The following is a 22,493-nucleotide window of genomic DNA, read 5'->3' as shown; positions in this document are numbered from 1 at the left end:
TGTAACTATTGTTTGTGCTGTTCAACCATATTCAGAAAATTTGTGACCCTGCACCTCAAAACAAACAAAAAGTCGCCAGACATGATTTTTTAGTTAAGACCATAGTCTGAAAGAGCAGACTTTAAGCTTTAAAATGATGTATAACTCAAATCAAATGGACTCTCCTAACCTATCTAAATATTGGAAAGAACGCACAAACTCAGGAAAAGTGTGAATTGAGAAAAGAGGCTCTGAAGTACAGTGTCTATTCAAGCGCTTAATCTTTACCAAACCGTGCTGGCTGTGCGATGAATGGGACAAAAAACAGGAAGTAAACCACCAGAGTAACAACAATGAAGGGATTATCAGATTAAACTGAAATTAAGTATGCCTCATTAACACACTCTGTCCATAATTAATGCCAACTTTCAAAGCAGTAGCATTATCCTTTCAAAAGTTATTAGAGTTGAAAGTGAAGAGTGTGGACAAGGTTTTTCAGAAATGAAAAAGGGATTCTAAAGACACAGCTAATCACACTATTCTACAAAAAATGTTGGAGATAAACTGCTAAACAAACACACTTTCCTGCCCGTTTTATGATACCAAATTTTAGCATAATGTAAAAGAAGACCCGCTCTTTCAGAAAATATGAAAAAGTCAAGTTCGGCTAGGTTGACCCATTTCACTTATTTTCAGTCCTCACGCAAAATCAGTGTGTGCGACTTTATGTTCGTTTTGAGGTGCACTGTCACATTTAGTCACTTTCAAAACCACAGATATTGTATCTATCAAGTATTTTCATATTGATGATATGTTTTCCAGCAGTACAGTGGTGATGGGCTTCATTGAGCACAAGATTCATTTTCCATTTTAGTGTAAAATTGAGTAGCCAAGTACCTTACAAGCATGAATCCAAGTGTACATGGCATATTCACCTGTGTCTCATAGATATACCAGAGGAGACATTGAAATTGATGATGATTGGTGTGACAAATATTCCTTATAAGTTGGACAAGAAAAGAATGATCTATCTAGTGGTAATGTTGAGTTCAAGAATAAATACTCGCAAAATTGTAATTTGCAGTTTCTTGTATATTTGCGTATCTTTAATTCTCCACCCCTCCCCTCTCACATTTATGCTGTGGAAAAGGGTATTGACTATTGGAGGAAATAAGATTTCATGTTGGTACAAATTCTTCAAGTATTTGTCTCTGACCTAATAATGTATCCAGTTAACCCATCGGAGACTAGTTCCAAGTAAACTCGGACAGGTGTCTTTAGGAAATGTGTGTTATAGCAAAATCAGCTCATCTTCAATGGGTTAACGAAGAAGAATGAAAATCTTTGTTTATGTTTTTGTAAGAAAAAATAATCAAAGAGGGCATTCCCATGGAGCAAATGATTTATGGTTGTAAAACAATTTCCTATAAATGGAGTAAATTTCATTCCTTTCAGTGCAGTCTACTAGAGTGTGATGGTTTCTTTGAATATGATTAATTGAACTCTGTTGCACTACATGATGGGAGTGATAATTATATTTCTTTTTTTTGTGTGTGTCTTGTTTCAGCATTTTTGTTTTCATTCTAATGAGAGTATGACATACATGAGATTGGTGTGAATATTTCTTCTGTTCTCAGATGTATGTTTTGTAGGTCTGTCTCTATATGTTTGTATCAATCAGTTTGTTGTGTGGATTTATACTTAACAAGTTACAGTTTATAGAGTAACAATTCAGAGTGCATAGAGTGGGAGCAAAAAGGTAGTATATTGAGTGATGAGTGAATTATTTGTGAACACAGCTGACAAGCAGTGTAGGGACTTAATCAAATTGTGTGCTTGGACAGTTATTATTCATAGATAAAATGTACACAGAAGGGTGGCTTTATGCCACAATACACAGTCAGTCTTGCAAGAACTGAAATTCTGTTGGGGTGTTGATGTGGTGATATTCAAATGAGGCACGAGTTCCGTTTTTGTTTTGTTTTTGTTTTTGTTTTTGTTTTTTTTAATGATGATTAATAAATCAGGTACCGGTAGTGTAAATGTTAGTGCAGCTTTGAGTCGATGAATTTCATTTCTTGCAAGGCTGATTGTGTAAAGAATTTAGTGATGCAGATTTGTTTCCACCAATGTGGAATGAATCATAGGTCTGTGTATTTTGTTCAAACCTTTTTTTTTTTTCCTTTTTTCTTTTCTTTTGTTCCTCATTGACCTAGTCATTTTTTTGCTAGTGAGTAAAGCATCTGCCTCTGTGAATACCACATGTATAATCCCTTGAATGTTGATGAAATCAACTCTTTCAGACCAGACTCTTGTAGGAGTGAATCAGCAGTATGGTAGAGATGTGTCAAGGTCAAAGGTCATTTGCACGACTAGCTGATCTTTCAAGTTTTTGCACCTTCTAGTCTCATACATATTTTACACGTGCTCTATGATAATATTTCATCAAGAAATCGTCAAAGTGGTGATTTTTGTTTGGCCGCTCATTGTAATGTATGGACCGAGCTAGAGCATGAGACTGTTTGTCATGTTCTCTGTACAGTGTAAGTACAGCTGTAATTATGGATAATGGAAATAAAATGCTTTAAATTCTATAGAAGCAGGTTGTTGAGCACTCATTTTGGAAGCCAGTGTTTGTGTCACATGTATGTGTGTGTATGTATGTACCGCATGCTGTTTAATTGAAGTACCAGTCCTTGATTTTTCTGTGTGTGTATGTGTGTGTCCATAAGTGTATGTTTGTACAATGGAGCCTTGTTATATTGAAGTCAGATATAACAAAACCCTCTTATAACAGGTGACTTTGCAGGTCCCTACTCTTTATATTTGTTGTTTTTGTACCCAGATTTGATAAATAATAACAATTAAAAGATAACAAGGAAATTGTCAGGATGTTTTTTAGGTCATTGCCATATTCAGCATAAGAAGGTTCACCTGTTTTGTTCTGTTCTTTGTTTTCCTGTTGTGAATGTCTTTGAATAATACATCTTTGCATAGATACATTCCCACATCGGCACCAAACACACACACACACACACAAGCACAGAAAAGACACACATACGTAGACACACACACACAAACACTCAAACAGGTGCATAGAAAGGCATTAAAATACTACCAACAGTAGACATTTTTCTTTCCTTTGTTTTTGTTTGTTTGGGTTTTTTTCTACATGCACTTACGTTCATCAACAACAAAACACCCACATCAACTCGACTTGGCCAGAAAAAAAAACAAAAAACTGTATTTCTCCCAGCCATTGCAGCGTTACTGTTTCTGCGCAATCATGGCTTTGAATCCACAGAACTGGCCAAGGTCAGATATCCTGTAATGGTAATTACAAGGTTGATCTTTTTTTCTTTTTTTTTTCAGGATAGCCATCATCCCAGAAAAAGAGCATCCCATTGGCATAAAGGTTGATTAAAAATATGGGGGACGGTTGGAATAGATGCATATAGTGCTGTGGGGACATTCACTGACACATACATTTTCCGACAGCCCCTCTCTCTCTCTCTCTCTTTCTAATGGACTTACTCAGCAACCAAGGACATTCACGTTTGCAGAGCGGTTTCAAATGCGTATCTACGCATACCTGCTACTCTTTGTATTAGAACGCTCTGACCGAGGCACACATGCGTAGTACTTACATAATTATATGCATAGACTCACACTGGATTGGACCTCACAACCAATATTCAAATATTAATTATACCGCTTCTGGTTCAAGTTTTTTTTTTTCAGTCTGAAAACTCAACATCACACTACAAACCACCAACACCAATAACACATCCTCGCATGCAGACTCCTTGGTGAGTGTGTTTGCAAGTGTATGTGTGTGCACCATAGCATGCTTGTGTATGATGGTCTGTATGCATATACAGTGCACTCTCGTTATAACGAAATGCTCAGGACCGGCAGTTTTCTTTCGTTATAACGAAATTTCGTTATAACCGAACAAATACAATATATAATGAAAACAAGGAACCACGTATATATATCATATTATGTTTGCTTAATACTCATCAAACACTGGAAAGCTATGTGAAATGTGATGGGATATTAAACTGTATTACAATAATAAACGCAAGTTCCCCTCAGAAACTGCGTGACACAAGGAGCGAACACACAGTGGTGTGAAGCGTTCACCCATGCAGAGACGCTATAAATGCATGTTCCGCTACGTATTTTTGAAAGCAATTCGCATTTCGTTATAACGGAGCACATTTCTTTTGTTTTTCTTTGTCTGTGGCGCTCGGAAAAGACTTTGTTATAACGGAAATTTCGCTATAACCGTGTTCGTTATAAGCGAATTTTGTACCATAGACTTTAATGGTGATAATTTTGGGACAAGAAGATTTACTTAGTTATAACGAAATTTCGTCATAACCGTGCTCGTTGTAACGGGAGTGCACTGTACATGGTATTATGTGTGCGATTACTCATAATGGAACTTAAAGGGCATACACCAAACACACACGCTACCATCCATTTTTTTTTTTCACATCAAATATGAATTTTATTAATGACCTGTCTAGGCTCCAAACTGAACCTAGAGAAGTTTCCTGTGTTAACACACATACAGGCATACAGATGGTCTCATTGGTGCATACATTCAAACAAGGTGGAGACAAAACACAGGATTAATGGAGTGACTGTACATGCCACAAAATACCACTCTTCCTTGGACAAAACTGGATGGGGAGGCTGCACTGGTGGCTATTCATACTTGAACAGTAGATGGCAGCAGACACATTGCTATGATGGAAACATTCAGCTAACTTAATGGCTCTGTGCCAGTATCATACATGCAACCTTTGAATACTGATGCTATAGTTGAATCCCTTCATGTTTATTTCTTTCCTCAATACCAAACACATTTTGATCTGTCAATGTTAGAACTCAGAAGAGCCAACCACTTCTTTACTAACTAAAAATCAATGTTGCTGTTGAGTGACCCTGGAAGTAACCATTGAAAGCATGCTGTACATGTTTTCAGCTCCTCAATAAGTTTGAATAATGTATTGTTGACACATATCCAGATCTATTTAAAACCATGTAAGGGAACTGATGGATTCTCATTTTGCCCCAATAGCGGCAAGATAGTCAATCTGTCTGCTTAAAACCAATTCTGCATTACAAATGTGTTCAACGGCATTTGAAGGTTCAGCAATATGGCACTGTCAGCAGTAAAAAGTGATACAGTACAGCTTCTTGCATCAGGTTGGTGGAGAAAGTAGATCACAGATAGAGGCATAAATAAAAAAGGATGGTGCCATGTTATTCTTACAGGTCCTGGCTGTCAGTGCAACTACGAGAACGAGAGCAGCTTTGTATAATATTTATGATGTAAACATGGCATATTCCATGAAATTCATTGCTGTATTTGTGGTGTAACAGATAATATATTCTGAAATATTGCAAAAGCAGTTAGCATGGAAAAACATGCAACCTCATTTCCATGTATCGTATTAATCAGGTGTTCTTCTCTCAAATCATTCTTCCCCTGGCTATGGATGCTTGCCACACATTCATCCTGCAATAAAGACCCTGTAGGCCATATCACATACCAGGTATGCATGGCCCTAATGATTGTTGTGTGTTGAGGTACAAATTTGAAGTTTCTCCTCACTGAATAACAACAAAATTCTGTGATGAAGCAAGCCCAAATAGCCCGAGTATCTTCAAGAGTGTACTCATATCAATTTGTACAATATCTCTTAATTTTAATCACCTCCTAGCCATATGTATGAACACATACAGCTTCCCACCTTTAAACAAGACAACTCTGGTTCAGTTTGCTTTTCACATAAGAAACACACTCTTTGAATAGTAAGCATCTATAAGACCCTCCTTGTTATTTCACATACACAATACATATTTTGTCTCCCTGACTAAAACTTCTTTAACTTTGACAAGATAACTCTAGATGCAACTGATATTGCATTCACTCCTTCATCTCCTCTTCCGACTTCCAGTTTGGAGGCGTATCCACGGCATAGTAGTAGTGACCTTCGCCCCTTGCCCTCATCAATCGCCTGACCTCCCGCTCCTCTCCCCTAAACAGCAGAGAATAAAAAGAGAAAGTTACAAATGAAACTAATCTACAGATTGAAGATTATAGCGGGCATGTTGAGGTACACAACACTGCCATAGGATTGAGATTAGTATGAAAACTGGTGCAGGGACTAAATTCTTATTATGTCAGTCTTATCTGTCCACTAGACTAAAGCATGTATCAGAGACTTTTACAAAGCAATGAGGTGGGTACACCTGTAGGTTTTGGGTATACACCGCACACAAGACTAAAAGAACAAAAGGTCAGCAACAGTTTTTACTGTTTTCATTTAATGTTTCAACTAATGTCAATCTAGGACTTCAAGTTCATGTAATTCTCAACTTGTGTTTGAATTGAAACGAAGAAGAATGCATTACCAGCTTCAATGTATTTGGCTTAATAATTTGTGAAGTAGATTTATGTGGAAGGCAGGATGAACTACAGTTGGAACTTACTGCATGTTAAACTCAATGTAAATGTAGAAGCAACTTCCACTGCAACAAATAGCCTGTCTCTATAAAGGAACTATTGATATGGTACTCTAGAAATGGAAGTGCTTGCATGAATAACTTCACAAGTTTGGCTAATTATGTTGAATGTCACATAATTTCATCCTTGAAGCTATCAAGCAAGTTACATGTATTCACATACTGTATATGCCCAATATTTAGCAACATTTTTATTTTCACAAATTTCGTGAGTTGGGTGTCATTCGCGAATTTAAAAACATACAAAAATATTTACTCTCATCCCAACATGAATCATACATTTCTCTGTTCAGTACTTGCTCCACAATTGCAAATTTAACCACTCGTGAAACTGTTGGGAAGTCCAGATTCGTGAAAAATTAAACTGGCTAAATATATGGCATAGACAGTAGCTCATTATGACAATGCAGTGGTTAGGGGTAGAAGTACATTCAGTGCCTGCCAACACCTTTTCATACACTGTATGCAGAAAACAGAGATGAGCTTTCACACCTTTCCACCATTCCATGATGCGTGAAATGCATAATGTACATGTACCATGGGCTACAGAAAGTCTTGTCAACAGTAACAACCAGGGGCCTCTGTCATTTACAATTCCTGCCAGGTGCAATAATTGCAGTTACCATGACAGCAACCAGGAAACAACCAATCAGGGCCCCATTTCATACAAGATGTTAGGATAGCAACTCTTGCTGGAATGACAACTTCCAATAGCAACAGCCAATCAGGAAGCTGGATTCTTGTCATTACCATGACAATTGCTATTCCAGCAAGAGTTGGCATCATGTCAACTTTTTATAAAATGGGGCCCAGATGAGAGCTTTCATTGTGTTGCCACAGTATTCAACAGCATTTACTGCAACTCACAATCATTGCAGCACACACATTTATGAAGCAGGCCCTTGGTTTTCTCGAGAGGAAAATTTTAGGCTTACCTAGCCTTCATCTTCTCCCCTTCAATCTCCATGTAGTGAGCCATCTTCTCGTAATCCTGCTGGGGGCTAGGATACAGATTTCTCGACAGCCATCGAGTGATCGGATGCTGTCAAAAAAGAGAAACTCCAATTTAGTGTACACGCAACGGTAAAAACAATGAATTTGTGTGCTGTTTTAATATTTCACAAAACACAACCACACGCGACACCAATACAGTCACACCAAATGAATATTTTACATCAAAGAGATATATTGATGGTGATTATGATAATGACAATCAGTATTATTTCCCACTGTCATATCAAAGAATAAGCATACAGCAGCAGTGAAAGGAAGCTTTGTTCTAGCATCATTGTCCATGGTAGTTTTCACCATAATCGCCTAACCAGGGCTCACTGGCTTAAAGTTTCCATTCAAGGTTCTGCAGTTCCTTAATATTTAGTATTCTAATTGGTTTGTTGGTTAGCCTGGAAATGCACACTGTCCACATGTCCATAAAAGAGATGTTCTTCACTTGTTTGGAGTGTCTTCTTGTTCCTTACATATGTATTTCAAGTGCAGAGAGACCTTGCCAGATGCATACAATGCACTATGCCAGAATGATTACATCATTATCATTGGGAACAGCAGAGCGGTGGGTGACATGTGGTTTGTGAATAACTCCCAGGCACCATTTCTTACGGTTCAGAGGTCCTTCTGCGAGCAGAAGTAATATCTTTACCTTGTGGTATTCCCAGTGCTTTGGCTCATACCCCTCCGGAATTTCTGCATACTCTGCTTCTCCTGCAAAATGAGGCAAAGATGAATTGTAGAGCATGGTACATTGTACACCTTAGGCATGCCAGACTTTAGCCAAGGCTTGGTGCTGCTTTTCCCTAAAATGTGCCTGAATCCATGGACTTAAAGGAATATGAAACCTAAATACAAATGTGGATTGAGTGAATGCAGCAATATTTACTAGAAGAACACATTACTAAAAGTTTGAGAAAAAAATCGGACAATCCATTCAAATAATGTTACAAATTTGTAAAGTTTCTGTGCTGGCATCGCTGGATGAGAAGACTGCAACAAATTGTTATGTCACGTAATGGAAAACGATAGACAGAAAATTCTAAGAAAATTCAGCATATCTTCACTTTTCTAGCAAAATAAAGAGCACTTGACTTACCTCTTTCAGAAAGCATGGGGAATTACATGTATCCATGTTCACATGAGTCATTAATGGGTCCAGGGAATATGTACTTTTCACCATTTTCTTTTTCTTTTCTTTTTCCAAAAAAACAACAACAGAAGCTTGCAGTAAAACAAGAAGAAAATAGCAAGCCTTGGGTTTTATCATTTCCCAATTTATGTGCTTCGGCATTAACAAATATCACTTTAAGTTGTATAATGTCACATCTCAGCCCCTCAAAAGGAAGAAAGAAACAAATGACGTTACCTCCCAATATTTGCTGATGTAAAGATACACCAATGCTGGGATCACATCCAATATAAAAGGTTTGTATTTTATGGTAATTAATAGTAGTAGATAAAGTCCTACTGGTGAAATATTCAGTCCATACACCAACATTCCTTTTCATAAAATGAGTACAGTGGACTCCCGCAATAACGAAGTCCTTGCGACCGTCAGTTTTCTTTCGTTATATAGAAATTTTGTTAAAACTAGAAATGTCGCTACAGCGACTGGTTATACCCCCGCCAAACAACATTTCATAAGCTTTGGTCAAAACAACATTTCATAAGCTTTGGTCAAAAAACTGAGGAAGTAGTTAAATCCGCAAGATCTTTCCTTGATCTTCTGCCATTAATATGCCGTTACCATGGCAACGTACTTTCGGGTACTGTCGAAAAATGCGTCTTGCACATCTACAACCAAAGGCATACATCTGTACCAAGTTTCATGGAAATTGGGCAAAAACTGAGGAAGTAGTTTGCAACACAAAATTTTCCATCATTTTGGCTCATAATATGTGAGCTGTTACCATGGCAACATACTTTTTGTCACTGTCAAGAAATGTGTCATGCTGACCTATATCCTAAGACAAACATTCAATATGAATTCCATGAGAATTGGAAGAACACTGATGAAGCAGTTTTGCCATGAAGCATTTTGCCCTATATTTTACCAATAACATGCCGTTACCATGGCAACGCACTTTTTGCCACTGCGGAAATATGTGTCTTGCACATTAACATATTCAGATGAACATCTGTACCTAATTTCATAAAAATTGATCAAAAACTGTGGGAGGAGTTCGCGACACAAGATTTGTACCCATTTTTGCCCATAATATGCCGTTACCATGGCAACGTACTTTTGGGTACTGTCAAAAAATATGTCTTGCACATCTACAACCCAAGGCACACATCTGTGCCAAGTTTTATGGGAATCGGTTGAAAACTGAGGAAGTAGTTCGCGACGCAAGATTTGCAACGGACCGACCGCCCGACCGACCGCCCGACCGCCCGACCGTCCGCTGATTCCTATATACCCCCTTCAAACTTCGTTTGGCGGGGGTATAACAATAAAAATACATTGAGTGGATGATGTTGCGGCCTGAAATTTCACTTCTTTGTAACTGGAATTTTGTTATAACCATGTTCGCTATAACGGGAGTGCCCTGTACTGTGTTTGCTGGTATGATCTTACCAATGAAGACATTGACCAACGTTGCAAATGTGAGGACTGGTACACCAGTCAGCAGAAAATAGAATCTCTGTAGAGACAAAACAGAAATTATGAGAAATATCAGGCATGGTTACGGCTAGGGGTTTGGGAAGGGTTAATTGAGCATTTACAATGACAGTCTGTTTTTCACATAGGCCTGAAAATTCAAAAGTATCCAGGTAGGAGCCACACAAGCAATACAAATGGTGTGTGAAGACAGACAAGAAGAAAAGAAGCATAGCAACACATATTGTATGAAGACCTATCACTAATTCTACAAAGTAATTCTTGTTCGTTAGATTGTATTGCAGATTACATACTGTTCTCATCAATATTTACAAAATTTTTACAGATTTTGCAATGACCTTCTGTTGTACATCTGGGAAATCCCATAATCAGCAAGAGGGTCTATCATGTCATAGCATCCACTTCCACTTCCGAAACACCAGCATTACTGCCTACACTGACCACGCTGAAACAGCGAAGGAATTTCAATTGACATCATAATTTGCTGCCACTGAATAGACTTGCTTGTAATTAAATTTCATCTGTCATTATTTCTGTCACTGTCACTGACCTTTACTATGACATTTCACAAGCCTCTATAGTTTGCATACACAAGAATGAAAAAAAAAAAAATAAGACATTGTCACAATAACTCAAATAAAGCACTAACTCCAAAAATACACCCCCACCCCTTCCGAGATAGGTATGAAGCTAATTGCACTCCTTTGACTAATGACAGCATGCAGAAAAAATATGGTCAGGGATATTTCCACGGACTGACAGTTGTGATGGGGAGTATACAGACACTTGAGTACATGTATGTAAAACATCATACACAAAGAGTACAGCTGGTCTATACTTCTTACCGCGGCTCTGAGAAACCTAGTGTCTGTGTATCTGGAAGATTTGATGTACATTTTTGGGGTTCCGCCACCTGCCATCCCTCGAACGACAATGTCGTACACTGGAAAAGACACATAATGGAAATACAATGATTAATATTGAAGGAACATTCAATTACTGACAATGGGCACCGCAACCTCCCCAATGCAACCTTGCGCCAACATGGTACTAGTATGACGCGGCGCATTTTTCAGCAGCCTTGTACACGCATTGACATTGAACGCACATCAGCGCGCATCCGAATTCTGGACAGTCCGGACAGATTCTGGGGGGATGATCAAGGTGATAATATTTGGGGATTTTGTGAAATTTCATGATGTATTGAACAAAATCAACAATGTAATTTTGTATGTATTATTTGAGTTGAACAAATATTGCAAAAAAGCTAGCGTTCGTCATTCAGCACTAGATGGCACTCTCGCGCATGTACACCGTTTTCTACGCACGCAGTGCTCAACTTCTGAGGACATTCGCGACGATCGCTAGCTGTATCAGTTATGACAGAGGTGCATTGATATTGATCATTCTTTTCAAAAGTAATACGGACATATGGCAAACAACATGTTCGAATCATAAACCTGAACTAGAAACACACTTTTGCCTTCCTGTACATGGGTTTGCGTCTGCTACCTATCGCTAGTAGCCCGAGGAGGATGATCTGTTCAGCACGCTAAGTCGAAATTTCACACTTAATTGTCATGACCTTTGGTGTATTTTGTACTTAATCCACATTGCGCAAAATATGGCAGTATCTAAATTTCACTTTTTTCAAAATTGAAATGTTTTCTGATTTTTTTGAAAGGAAGATTTATCGACCACACGTAAGCGCATGATGTGGTAAGGACGGTACACGAAATGGACCTTGCAACGCCTGGTTTCAGTGAAATTGGCTGCCCGACGCAGCCCGCGAAGAGCTTCGCGGTTGCTGCTGCGGGAGTCGCTATGGGTGTTGTGTGATTTACGACTGCCATTTCGCATATGCAGACGCCGCGCCCTGGCTCAGCGCTAGCAAGCTCTCTACTTACGACGATGGGCGAATCGAAGCCGCCATTACAATGGGAAAATCGTGAACGCGAAAAGTTATTTTAAGTTGATTTGAACACTGTTCGTGTCTATCTTGCATATCAATCTACGGATAATTGATCTCATTTCATGGCTTGGTGCACATCTGATTTTCTCATGATAAACGCTAAAAAAGCTAAAATAAATTTAATCGTTAAGCCTTAAAAATTTATGATTTTAAGTGTCTGAAAACTGGATTCAAAAGTACTTTCGGCAAGTGCCATCACATGCCTCATGTTGTATTGACGTAAATTGTCGTAAAGATTATCGATCATAATAATGATGTCACATTCATCGACATAAAAAAATAAAAATAATTTAAAAAAAAAAATCACGGCGGATATCCTTGCCCTTGGCCTTAGCCCTTGGCCTTCATCCTTGCTTGGCTTTGGCTTGGCAAGCACAAACATTATTAAAAGAAAACATGAATCCCCAGTATGTGGGACCGATGTATATGCAGGGAGAGAGAAGAAGTTCACCGATTTGTTACCGCTAGAATTATTACTACCCATCTAACCGACACTACAGAAAGAGAATAATTCGAAGAATTACCTTGAGTATTTGATGCTTTGCATTTTGGATGGATTGCACTTCGTATAACAGGTGAATTTGTGCGTGCAATCAGCAGGTTTCGACACAACATTCGTCCACCAACGAGCGCCATCTTGAAAATGTGAATGTGGTTAGTCTTGGTTTCAAACCTTTCCTTTCGTTCGCGTAAGGCGTTTTATCGCGTAATACAAAGAAGATGAAAAGGGGGATTATGGGTGAAAGGGGCATAGCGCATGTAAGAAATACAAGAACACGAAAGTACAAATTGTATGTCAGTCCTTGTTAAATTTCATTTTCATAACAGAGTATAGTAATTCAAAACAGAGACACTATCAAACGTTTTTTGAATATACCCCACCACTTTAGAATTCCTTATTGTTCTACCATTTTGATATACAAATTTGAAGACTGCATGATTTTCTCTCCCCCCCCCCCCCTGCTGTGAAATGATCTTATAAGACGAAGGCTTAGAAAAAAAATGTAGCTGATTAGTGTTCTTACATGTATATCAATAGTTTCCGACAGAAATAATGGAACATGTACCAGATCTGTACCATGCAAAATCCATAATATGCAAACATTATGATACATTTTTAATTTCATGACAGTTGGTGTCACATTCGAAGAGGTACACAGGTGTGTAATGAATAGGAATTAGGATTGAGAAACAATTATAGTGAGCAATGAATTAAGTCATGAATACTTGTATATTTCAAAATGTAATCTAAATGCCAAGATTCGTGAAATTAAAATGCATGCAAAAGTTCTTGCCTATATACTCTATGCACTGAGTGCATGGTAATATGCCAAAATTTCATGCTGCGAAAATATCCTTTTATCAAAAAAAAAAAAAAAAATTAAGTTTTAGTGGATGAAAACCAACAGGTAAACAAACATATTTACAGTATTTACAATAGGTACACATAATGTCAATACGACAAGGCCAACATATTACATGTAAGTAAATTATTAATTATACAGAAGCTTTATCTGTCAGTATCTTGTAGGAATTGGGCGTTTAACTTATCAAATATGTTACAATATATCCTTTCATAAACCGGAATACAATTTAAGAGGTGCTTTATGGAGGTTTAAGTTAGAGATTGTCCATATACTCCTAGCATTCTTGCTTTAGAGTATGATGAAAGAAAACTGCTGGTCCCGAGGACCACTATAGTGATAAAGGGAGTCACCTTGATCATAGTATCTCAGGAATGATCAAGTCTGCCATATACCTGACTGGGGGCACTGCCTGCAGTTGCTGCAGCAGATAATAATTATTGTCTCAAGTGTTGCAAGATGATTATCATCACTGGTATGTATCAAGCCGAAATTATACTGTGAATTCAGTGCACATATTATGTATATTATACTGTATGTACACATATGTATGAATGTAGATATATAGTATAATTATATAATGATGAGTTTGATCACAAAACAAGTCAACTTCATTCCTGTTGCTTTGAGATATTTGTAATTAAAGCTGCAAAAAGAAAATAAGAAAATATTGGATATTTTCAACCATAACTTCAAGAATATTCCTTGTTATATAACAAGCGAGGTATCACTGAAAAGGTTTTTTTGTTGTTGTTGTTGTTGTCCTATCTGATGATGGGCATACTATAAAATGTTAAAAGAAAAGAACTTTACCTGTTTTGCAATCAAATTCTTCATATATATATATATATATATATATATATGGACCTGGACCTAAAGTTTGTGAATTTATGTATGTATGTATGTATGTATGTATGTATGTATGCATGTATATATATATATATATATATATATATATATATATATATATATATATATATATATATATATATATATATATATATATATATATATATATATCATACATACATACATACATACATACAGACATACGGTACATAAATTCACAAACTTTAGGTCCAGGTCCATTTGTCATCATACTACTGAAATACACCTTACATATTCTCTCACTCATGTAATATGGCCTTTTAAAGGGTACATCAACCCGCAACAATGTTCTTTTAAAAGAGCAAGAAAACTCACAGACATAACACTCATTTAGGTGCACATTTCCATTTCTGAAATGTGTTTTTTGGCAAGGTCATATTGCCTGATACATTTGTGAAAATGGATTCAGATTCACAATGTCTATCATGCCATTCTCTGCATCAATCATCATACGAATACTTGACCAAGTCTTTTAAGGTTAAAAAAAAAAATGGGGTTAGAAATATATGAACTACTCTATATAATTTGCCCATCTTGATAAAAACCCCTAATTTGTTTTCTCCCAGTTGTAGGAAGGAAAATGCTGTTTCACCTGTAGATGGGCAATATGAAATTAGTATATTTATACCGATATATTTTTAAAGTTTTATACATGTACCTGATATAAACATCCCCCCCCCCCCCCCCCCCCCCCCCCCCCCCCATTGGAACAAATTTCTTTCTCTTGATTGTTTTGGCTACTGAAGTAAAAATTCGCCCCACAAACTAAACAGTTTTTTCCAGTGGCATGCATGTATCATACTGTACGACTTTCCACTGTTCTTTTTCACCTTGCTATGCATGCTAACATGACATTTCTATGAACTGTACATTTGTATATACAGTACCACACACCACGACCACACAGAGCACCATGACACAGAAATATCAAATACCAGACATGCCAGCTATCTGTGAAATATATTCAAATAATTTACTTGAGTAATATACACACATTTAGAAAAGGGAAAAGTAATGTATTGGAGTACTCCTGGAGAAAAAAAAAAGAGAAAAGGATGGAATGTTGTCGAAAGGCCAAGAGAAAAAAAAAATGACCATCATTCAAAGTGATATACATGTACACATACACCATACTTTCCATCAATCAACATTTGAATGAGGTCTGACACTTGTGAAAAGTCCTCTTCTCCAGTTGTAGATATATTTACATGTACATATATACTGCACTTTTTGTTCTTTATCTCTCACTCTCAGTCTCTCAATTTTTCTTGGTCTTTCGTTCTTTCTACCTCATTCTCACTGTCTCCAGTCAGTCTATCTGCCATTTTCATATCATTACTTTTGGTGATATACACAATTTTCCCTTAAAGACAATGAAACCATTAAAATTAATCATCCCCGAATGCCAGAGAGAATTACAGGCATTATAATAGTGGGAAAGAATTAAATCTAAGTAAATACACATCAGCTGAGATGACTGAAATCATGCTATCAATGTACACGATAATACTGCTCTCTAAATATCTATAGATCGAGGCTTCACAGCAAATATCACTGGCTACTGATCTACAAGCTGGCATTGCTCTATTAAACTAGAATTCTAAATCATATTTGCAGTATTGCAAACATTTCTCATGAACAGTTATATGTCATAAATTAACTATCACACATTCTTTTTCTCTGGAGAGCAAATTAATTCCCAAGAAATATATGCGTGTGACATACTGTGCATACAATTGTTACTCTCTTAAAATGTCCACTGCCAAGTATATTAAGTTAATAAGAATGAATAGTACTCTAGGTAGCAATTTGATGGATTCACAGCTTTATGTGATATGATATAAGGTGCAATAGGCACTACCACACACTCAATCATGGCACACAGCCATATGCACAGGCCCACTTTGATGGCGGGCACATGTTTCAAATAGTTTGGGGTCACAGTGAGTATATGAACGAACACATACGTGTACAGAGCTCTTTGATAAAGTCTATGACTAGCCTTTCATTGTTCATTAATTCATCAATTAATACTGGTATAAAATCATCGTAGCACCTGCCACCATTCATCTGCTTGGTTTGCCCCTCTTTACATATTTTTTTTTTCCCAGATAGTTCAACATTATAATTAATCCTTGTGGGTTTTTTTTTTTTCAATGTCTGCTGCATGTATTGTGTGCATGAGACATACAGAGCTAATAGGATTGGGGAGCATATAAAGTCCATCTAGTGAAAAGAGAGTATCCCATTTAATGTATTGGCCCCTCAGTTATCGCCAACTGCATGAAGGATCAGCATCCACGACAGCCACCTATATTACACATAATATCTATGAGCTCATAACAAAAATAATGTGCAGACATACAGGGAAACCCCCTTGTAACAAGGTCACAAGGACCTCTAAATTGTATCTCATTATAACCGGCACCTCGCTGTAACTGTATTGAGAGACCAGCTAAATACAGTTATAATGTAAAATAAGGACCATAAAGTTCACCTCGTTGCAAGTAAGCATGATTATAAGACAGGGGTTTCCAGTATGCACTGGAAGAATCGAACAGATACAGAATGACTGTTCTATGCATCTGAATATTTCTACATCCTTTTTGACCGATAGCTGCATGTTTCTCAATTTACAGTACAGACAGATGGCAGTGAGTGGAGTACTTGCGTGTACACCTAATTGTGAATCTATCAAGTCAAAACAAAGGGAGATACAGGGAAACCCCGTTATAATGAGCTCGGATATAGCGAGATACCCCTTATAACGAGAAGATTCTACTGGTCCCATTTTCATGTACACATATTAAAACAGTAGAAACGTGCATACGTTTATAACGAGGAACCGGACATACAGAGCTAATAGGATTGGGGAGCATATAAAGTTCACCTAGTAAAAAGAGAGTATCCCATTGTATGTATTGGCCCCTCAGTTATCGACAACTGCATGAAGGATCAGCATCCACGACAGCCACCTATATTACACATAATATCTATGAGCTCATAACAAAAATAATGTGCAGACATACAGGGAAACCCCCTTGTAACAAGGTCACAAGGACCTCCAAATTGTATCTCATTATAACCGGCACCTCACTCTAACTGTATTGAGAGACCAGCTAAATACAGTTATAATGTATAATTGGGGCCACAAAGTTCACCTCGTTGCAAGTAAGCATGATTATATGACAGGGGTTTCCAGTATATATGCACTGAAAGGATCGAACAGATACAGAATAACTATTCTATGCATCTGAACATATCCACATCCCTTTTTGATCGATAGCTCCAGTTCCTTTCAAAAACTCTGTATCACACAATCATGTCTGACAGAGGTCGCTTGGTTTAAATTAAATCAAATTAAAGAGGCTAATGAGGTCTTAACTAGATGATCAACAATACTTGAATCAAAATACTGTACAACCACAAATTTTTGTGTACATGAAATTTTCCTGAATTTCGCGACCATGAATCCCAAAAGGTTCCAGTCTCCAATTTACAAAGTTTCATGCCGCTAATGTTCCTCGATTTACAGTACAAATGGCAGTGAGTGGAGTACTTGTGTGTACACCAAATTGTGAATCTATCAAGTCAAAACAAAGGGAGATATATTGCACGGGCAACATTTTGAATATTGCTCCAGCAGTTATCAGGCATTGATATTGCGGATGCCAAAGCCAGTAATTTTTCAACTAGCGCCATTACATTTATGAATCATGACCCCTGAGAAAGTCATACAACAGTAACACTGAAAAAAATTCATCATTTGGAATATTCATGTTGATGAGTGATGATATCGGTGAGAAGCAAAGATAATGTCACATGACTAAACCTGGATTACCTTTTTCTTTTTCTTTTGTTTGAAAAGAAATATCATAATATTATTAATAATCGAAAAGGAGGCATTTGAAGCCATCAGAGTCATTATGTGATTTAACACAAAGCCACAAATCCATCTTCTCTGTCATGGAGTCAAATCCAAAGGTTTGAGAGAATAAAAAAGCAAACAAGACAATAATAGAAAGAAATTTTGTAGACCAACTCTTGTAGTAGTACTTGATACTCTCCAGTAAAGAACATTGAGAGTGCATCGTATTAAATTGTATATCATGTAATCTAAAGGCACTTCACACACAGAATATGCAATCCTATCATATTTGTCACCTTCAATATTAATGACATTTCAGCGTGCTTAGAGTCACCCCGTACCAAGCCCCATATAAATGCTTAGTATTACTAGTATTATCATTATTATTAAAAACAACAAGAAGAACAAAAATGAGTTGATTCGGGTGGGCGTAGTTATCATTCAGTAAAGTGACCATTGCAACAGTAAAACGCTCACATTTCCTTACAGCCAGTGCAGTAGTGAGGTCTATTTTCCTTTTTCTTTTCCTTTTTTTTTGTTGTTCAAAATCATTTTGATTACCGTTATAATCCTTTTGCATACAATACTATGTCCAAGGTGAGAACAAATACAAGGTGAATCATGGCCCCAAACCCTTCCATACTAACAGTAAGAGCAAAGTACATTTCAACATACATGTAGTTACTCAAAATCACTACTTTATGCTACAGTATACAACAATATTGCCTCTATGGAGAGTAATAATCATAATTGTAACTCACTTTTAACTTGTCATTTCAATACATCCACATTATATATGTCGTACATGCTTCAAATCAATGTAATAAGGTAAAAGATTAAATCATTACATAAACCAACATTTTGTTTTTAATGCAGCATGTTTGAGAAATTATGGTCATTATGCTAATCTGCAACAAATACCTTTAAAATGCTGTTTCACTTTCTATTCAGTGAGCTCTGGTTATGATCTCACAAAGTACAGTTGTAGTTGTTCATCTTTGATTTCAGTCAAAATTATCTCTACCTCCGATCTCCGAGCATGACTCAACACTCAGCTGGGAGACAATCTTCATTCATTCAAGTTCTATACACCATCTGCCATCTATGTGGAGTGTGAGATATACAGGGACTAAAAAGAGGTTTCTAGTGAATAATTCTCCTGGTATCACATCACAATTTGCTATGAATTTTCATATCACTGCTAAACAAATTATTATCTTTTTATTATTATTATTTTTTTGTGTGTGTACACGTGTGTGTAGCAGTTTTTTTTTTTCCATAGATGTGTACATTGTACACGACACCATTTGAAATATCACTCATCAGCTGAAATTGGTAATCAAATTCGAGCTTGAAAATTATTCCCTGGGTCTCAATTCTTGAGTACAGTAAGTCTGATATTGATTTCTAGCAAAGGATGTGTAATCCCACCTAATCTAACCCTCTGAGAACTCACAATCTTGATTGTCAATGGCACTGCATGCAACCTAACTGCCATACACTGTAAGTTACGTCGAGTTAACCATCTAATTTCATAAAGACTGGCCTCAATGACTCAGAAGTTTACACGTTCATCCCGCAGGTTAGCATACATTGCAACAGAATGAATATGCTCATACCTCAAGTACAATGTACCTCTGGATATATTTTTAAAAATCATAAATTACAATTATTTTAAAAAAAAAGTTGATTTGAAGATTATAAAAGTACAAAGATATGGCACATCTGCGTTGATCATTTCCTGAGAAGCATTCCCTAATACCAGACATTCTACACTTTTTGACAAGATAAAACAATGTCAAAGAAATGAGCTGAATCATGAAATCAAAACTTCCACTCAGTCATTACAAAATTGTGTTTGATACAAAAGTATAAAAAATCAGATTTGTAATTTAAATATCTCTTAGGTTTAATAGCCCCAAGCATAATTCTCTCCAAATAAAAGAAAAAGATATTTCTTACAGATTTATTGACTTATTTCTACACCCACTTTGCTATGTTGACAGGATGAAACTGACTACAGTGTATGTTTTGAAGATGTTACTCACAAGTACTTTAAAAAAAAGGATTATAAAAAATGCAAATAAAAATTTCTGGATTGATTTGGCAGATGTCATGGGCAAAGCAAAAATCACAGTTCAAGAAGCCAGTCTTTGTGTTTTTACTAATGAAAGTCCAATCAATGGAAGCCCTGCAGTAGCATACTCTATCCAAATCAGTGTGCACATGGGTCCTTCTAAAGTGGCAATTATGAATTGGGGCACAGACTCCAAGTACTATTCTCTGTGACGCCATTATATGATTCCTTAATCTATTTGCCGTAGATGGTAACACGGTAAAAGCATGTGTTGTGATCAATTTTAGGGTATGTCTTATTGTCCATATCATCATCGCCATCAAACAGAATGTGATTACAGCCTCACAAAATCACTAATTTTCATTGAAATACATCTGTAGCTGCAATGCATAAAAAGAAATTGCACTTTTGTGTACATGCTCCTGTCACCACCACACTTTGCCAATGTAAGGTTGGATTTCTCAAAGAAATGACTGTACTTGAGTAATTTCCTGATACACAGACTGTACATCTCACCACATTATGATAGACTCATCTCATTCATATCAATTGTACAGTAATGCAGAGTTTCTATCATTCTGACTTCCGCAGACTCACAACCTAACAGTGTCATGTCTGTAGCCAAGTGCCACAGGCTACATTACGAGGTGAATTCCAGATGAATGATGATTAGGACAACCCATTTGCAGGACCAAGGCATTGGCTGATGTCCAATAAACACTTTACAGTCATGAATCATATACAGGATGTGTTTAAAAACAAATAAAAATATCAATGTGGAAATCTCTCTTGGGAACCGATCATAGAATAATTGTACTTTATGAGCTAAAGAGTTATAGGGCGAGGGAAATGTAAGACATTGACTAGACTTTTGAGGTATTCCATGTTTGTCTGTTTGTCTATTTGTTGCTACATTTTATAGTTCATTAGGCCCATGAATTCATGGTCTAATCCTGTCAAATGTTCATAACGGTTCCACGTCTTTGGGCTACCTACAAAATACAAATGCATGCTGCAAACAGAAGCAAAATGGCATTTAAAATGAGAGAGGTTACTAGTAATCACACATCACTTTGTGCATTCTCAAGTAGTAGCCTAGTATTCATATGGGCTTATTTCCTGTAGGACTGTATAGAGTGATGACATCACTTATACTACAAATTACACATCTACACATAAACAATATCAATACTGTTGCTGGCAGACTACCATATGTTTAATATCAAATTCAACACCAGTGCAGCTGTGTTGACACCAGGCAGAAAATGTCATCTGTCCTTGCTTGCAAAACACATGCAAACTGAGTTGTGTATGTATCATAAAAAAATGTATTTTGGAACATGAGGTGAATGGCTCTGAGTGTCCAGGCACTAAGCATAACTTGCAAAGCTTTTTTCATCAACAACCCGTCCAAACTTGGACTACTGGTAGTTAAAAAGTTAGTGAGCCCCCTTGGGTGTAGCAATGTGCATCAGTCCAACAGGAGGGCCATGGTGACACAAAAGAGATTAAGGGATTAGGTAATCTCTTTTCATTGACAGTTATAGTACTAGTTTCCAAACACAGGGGCGGATCCAGGGATGACCGCAACCGGCGCACGTCCCCTTTTTTTTTTTTGAAACAAAAGAAATAAAAAGAAAAAAATGGGGGTAGGGGTGCGTGCGCCCCCCATTTAATTTTGTAAACGCGCCCCCTCTTGACGGAATTCCTGGATCCGCCCCTGAAACATCTGTGCCTATCTGATAAGAAAACACCTCCAGCCTGTGTACATGTACCTCCAAGTATAGAAGGGAGACTAGTTGCAGTATCATCATCCTAGTGATCCAAAACCAGTGCCTATATAATTTCCTCCACAGGAATTAGATGACAGTGACTTCAGCACTGAAACAAAATAAAACACGCTTCTATCTTGCAATGTTGTTACACGCATAATCTATGAAGTGGTGATTGCATAGTCTTGCCCGCAAAAACAACTTATCTGGAACAGACTGGCCCTCAAGAAACAACGACAAAACTGACCATTATTGAAAGGTGGTCACTACAAACAGACAGAAATGCATAGTTTTTCTCTCTATTAAAAGATATGTAGTGGCCCCACTCATGCATGGCTGGAAGAGACATCTGGCTGCTGACACAGCCCAAACTGTGTAACACTATTTTGTGTATTACTG

General features: G+C 37.1%; 1 protein-coding gene across 1 annotated transcript; it reads right to left on the bottom strand.

The window, feature by feature from the left end:
- Positions 1-5,721: 5,721 nt before the first annotated feature.
- On the bottom strand, positions 5,722-12,761 carry LOC139727253 (NADH dehydrogenase [ubiquinone] 1 beta subcomplex subunit 5, mitochondrial-like). Its single transcript, XM_071638210.1, has 6 exons — positions 12,650-12,761; positions 10,999-11,096; positions 10,109-10,175; positions 8,180-8,241; positions 7,458-7,564; positions 5,722-6,035 (listed from the first exon to the last, which is right to left on the bottom strand). The coding sequence occupies exons 1-6, from the start codon at positions 12,759-12,761 to the stop codon at positions 5,924-5,926; spliced, it is 558 nt and encodes a 185-aa protein (XP_071494311.1). The 3' UTR covers positions 5,722-5,923.
- Positions 12,762-22,493: the final 9,732 nt, after the last annotated feature.

The sequence above is a fragment of the Diadema antillarum genome, unplaced genomic scaffold (genome assembly GCF_040938485.1).
Source record: "Diadema antillarum isolate AM-2024a unplaced genomic scaffold, OU_Dant_1.0 seq00000124_RagTag, whole genome shotgun sequence".
Lineage (NCBI taxonomy): Eukaryota > Metazoa > Echinodermata > Echinoidea > Diadematoida > Diadematidae > Diadema > Diadema antillarum.
This window is presented reverse-complemented; position numbering and strand designations above follow the sequence as displayed.

What these genes read in the sequence shown, in the direction of transcription:
- LOC139727253 (XM_071638210.1), bottom strand. Translation starts at nt 12,761, where the DNA reads ATGGCGCTCGTTGGTGGACGAATGTTGTGTCGAAACCTGCTGATTGCA. An exon ending in CAAAGCATCAAATACTCAAG is followed by an intron (nt 11,097 to 12,649) that starts GTAATTCTTCGA and finishes TGTCTTTTCCAG; the next exon opens with TGTACGACATTGTCGTTCGA. An exon ending in AGCACTGGGAATACCACAAG is followed by an intron (nt 7,565 to 8,179) that starts GTAAAGATATTA and finishes CTTTTTTGACAG; the next exon opens with CATCCGATCACTCGATGGCT.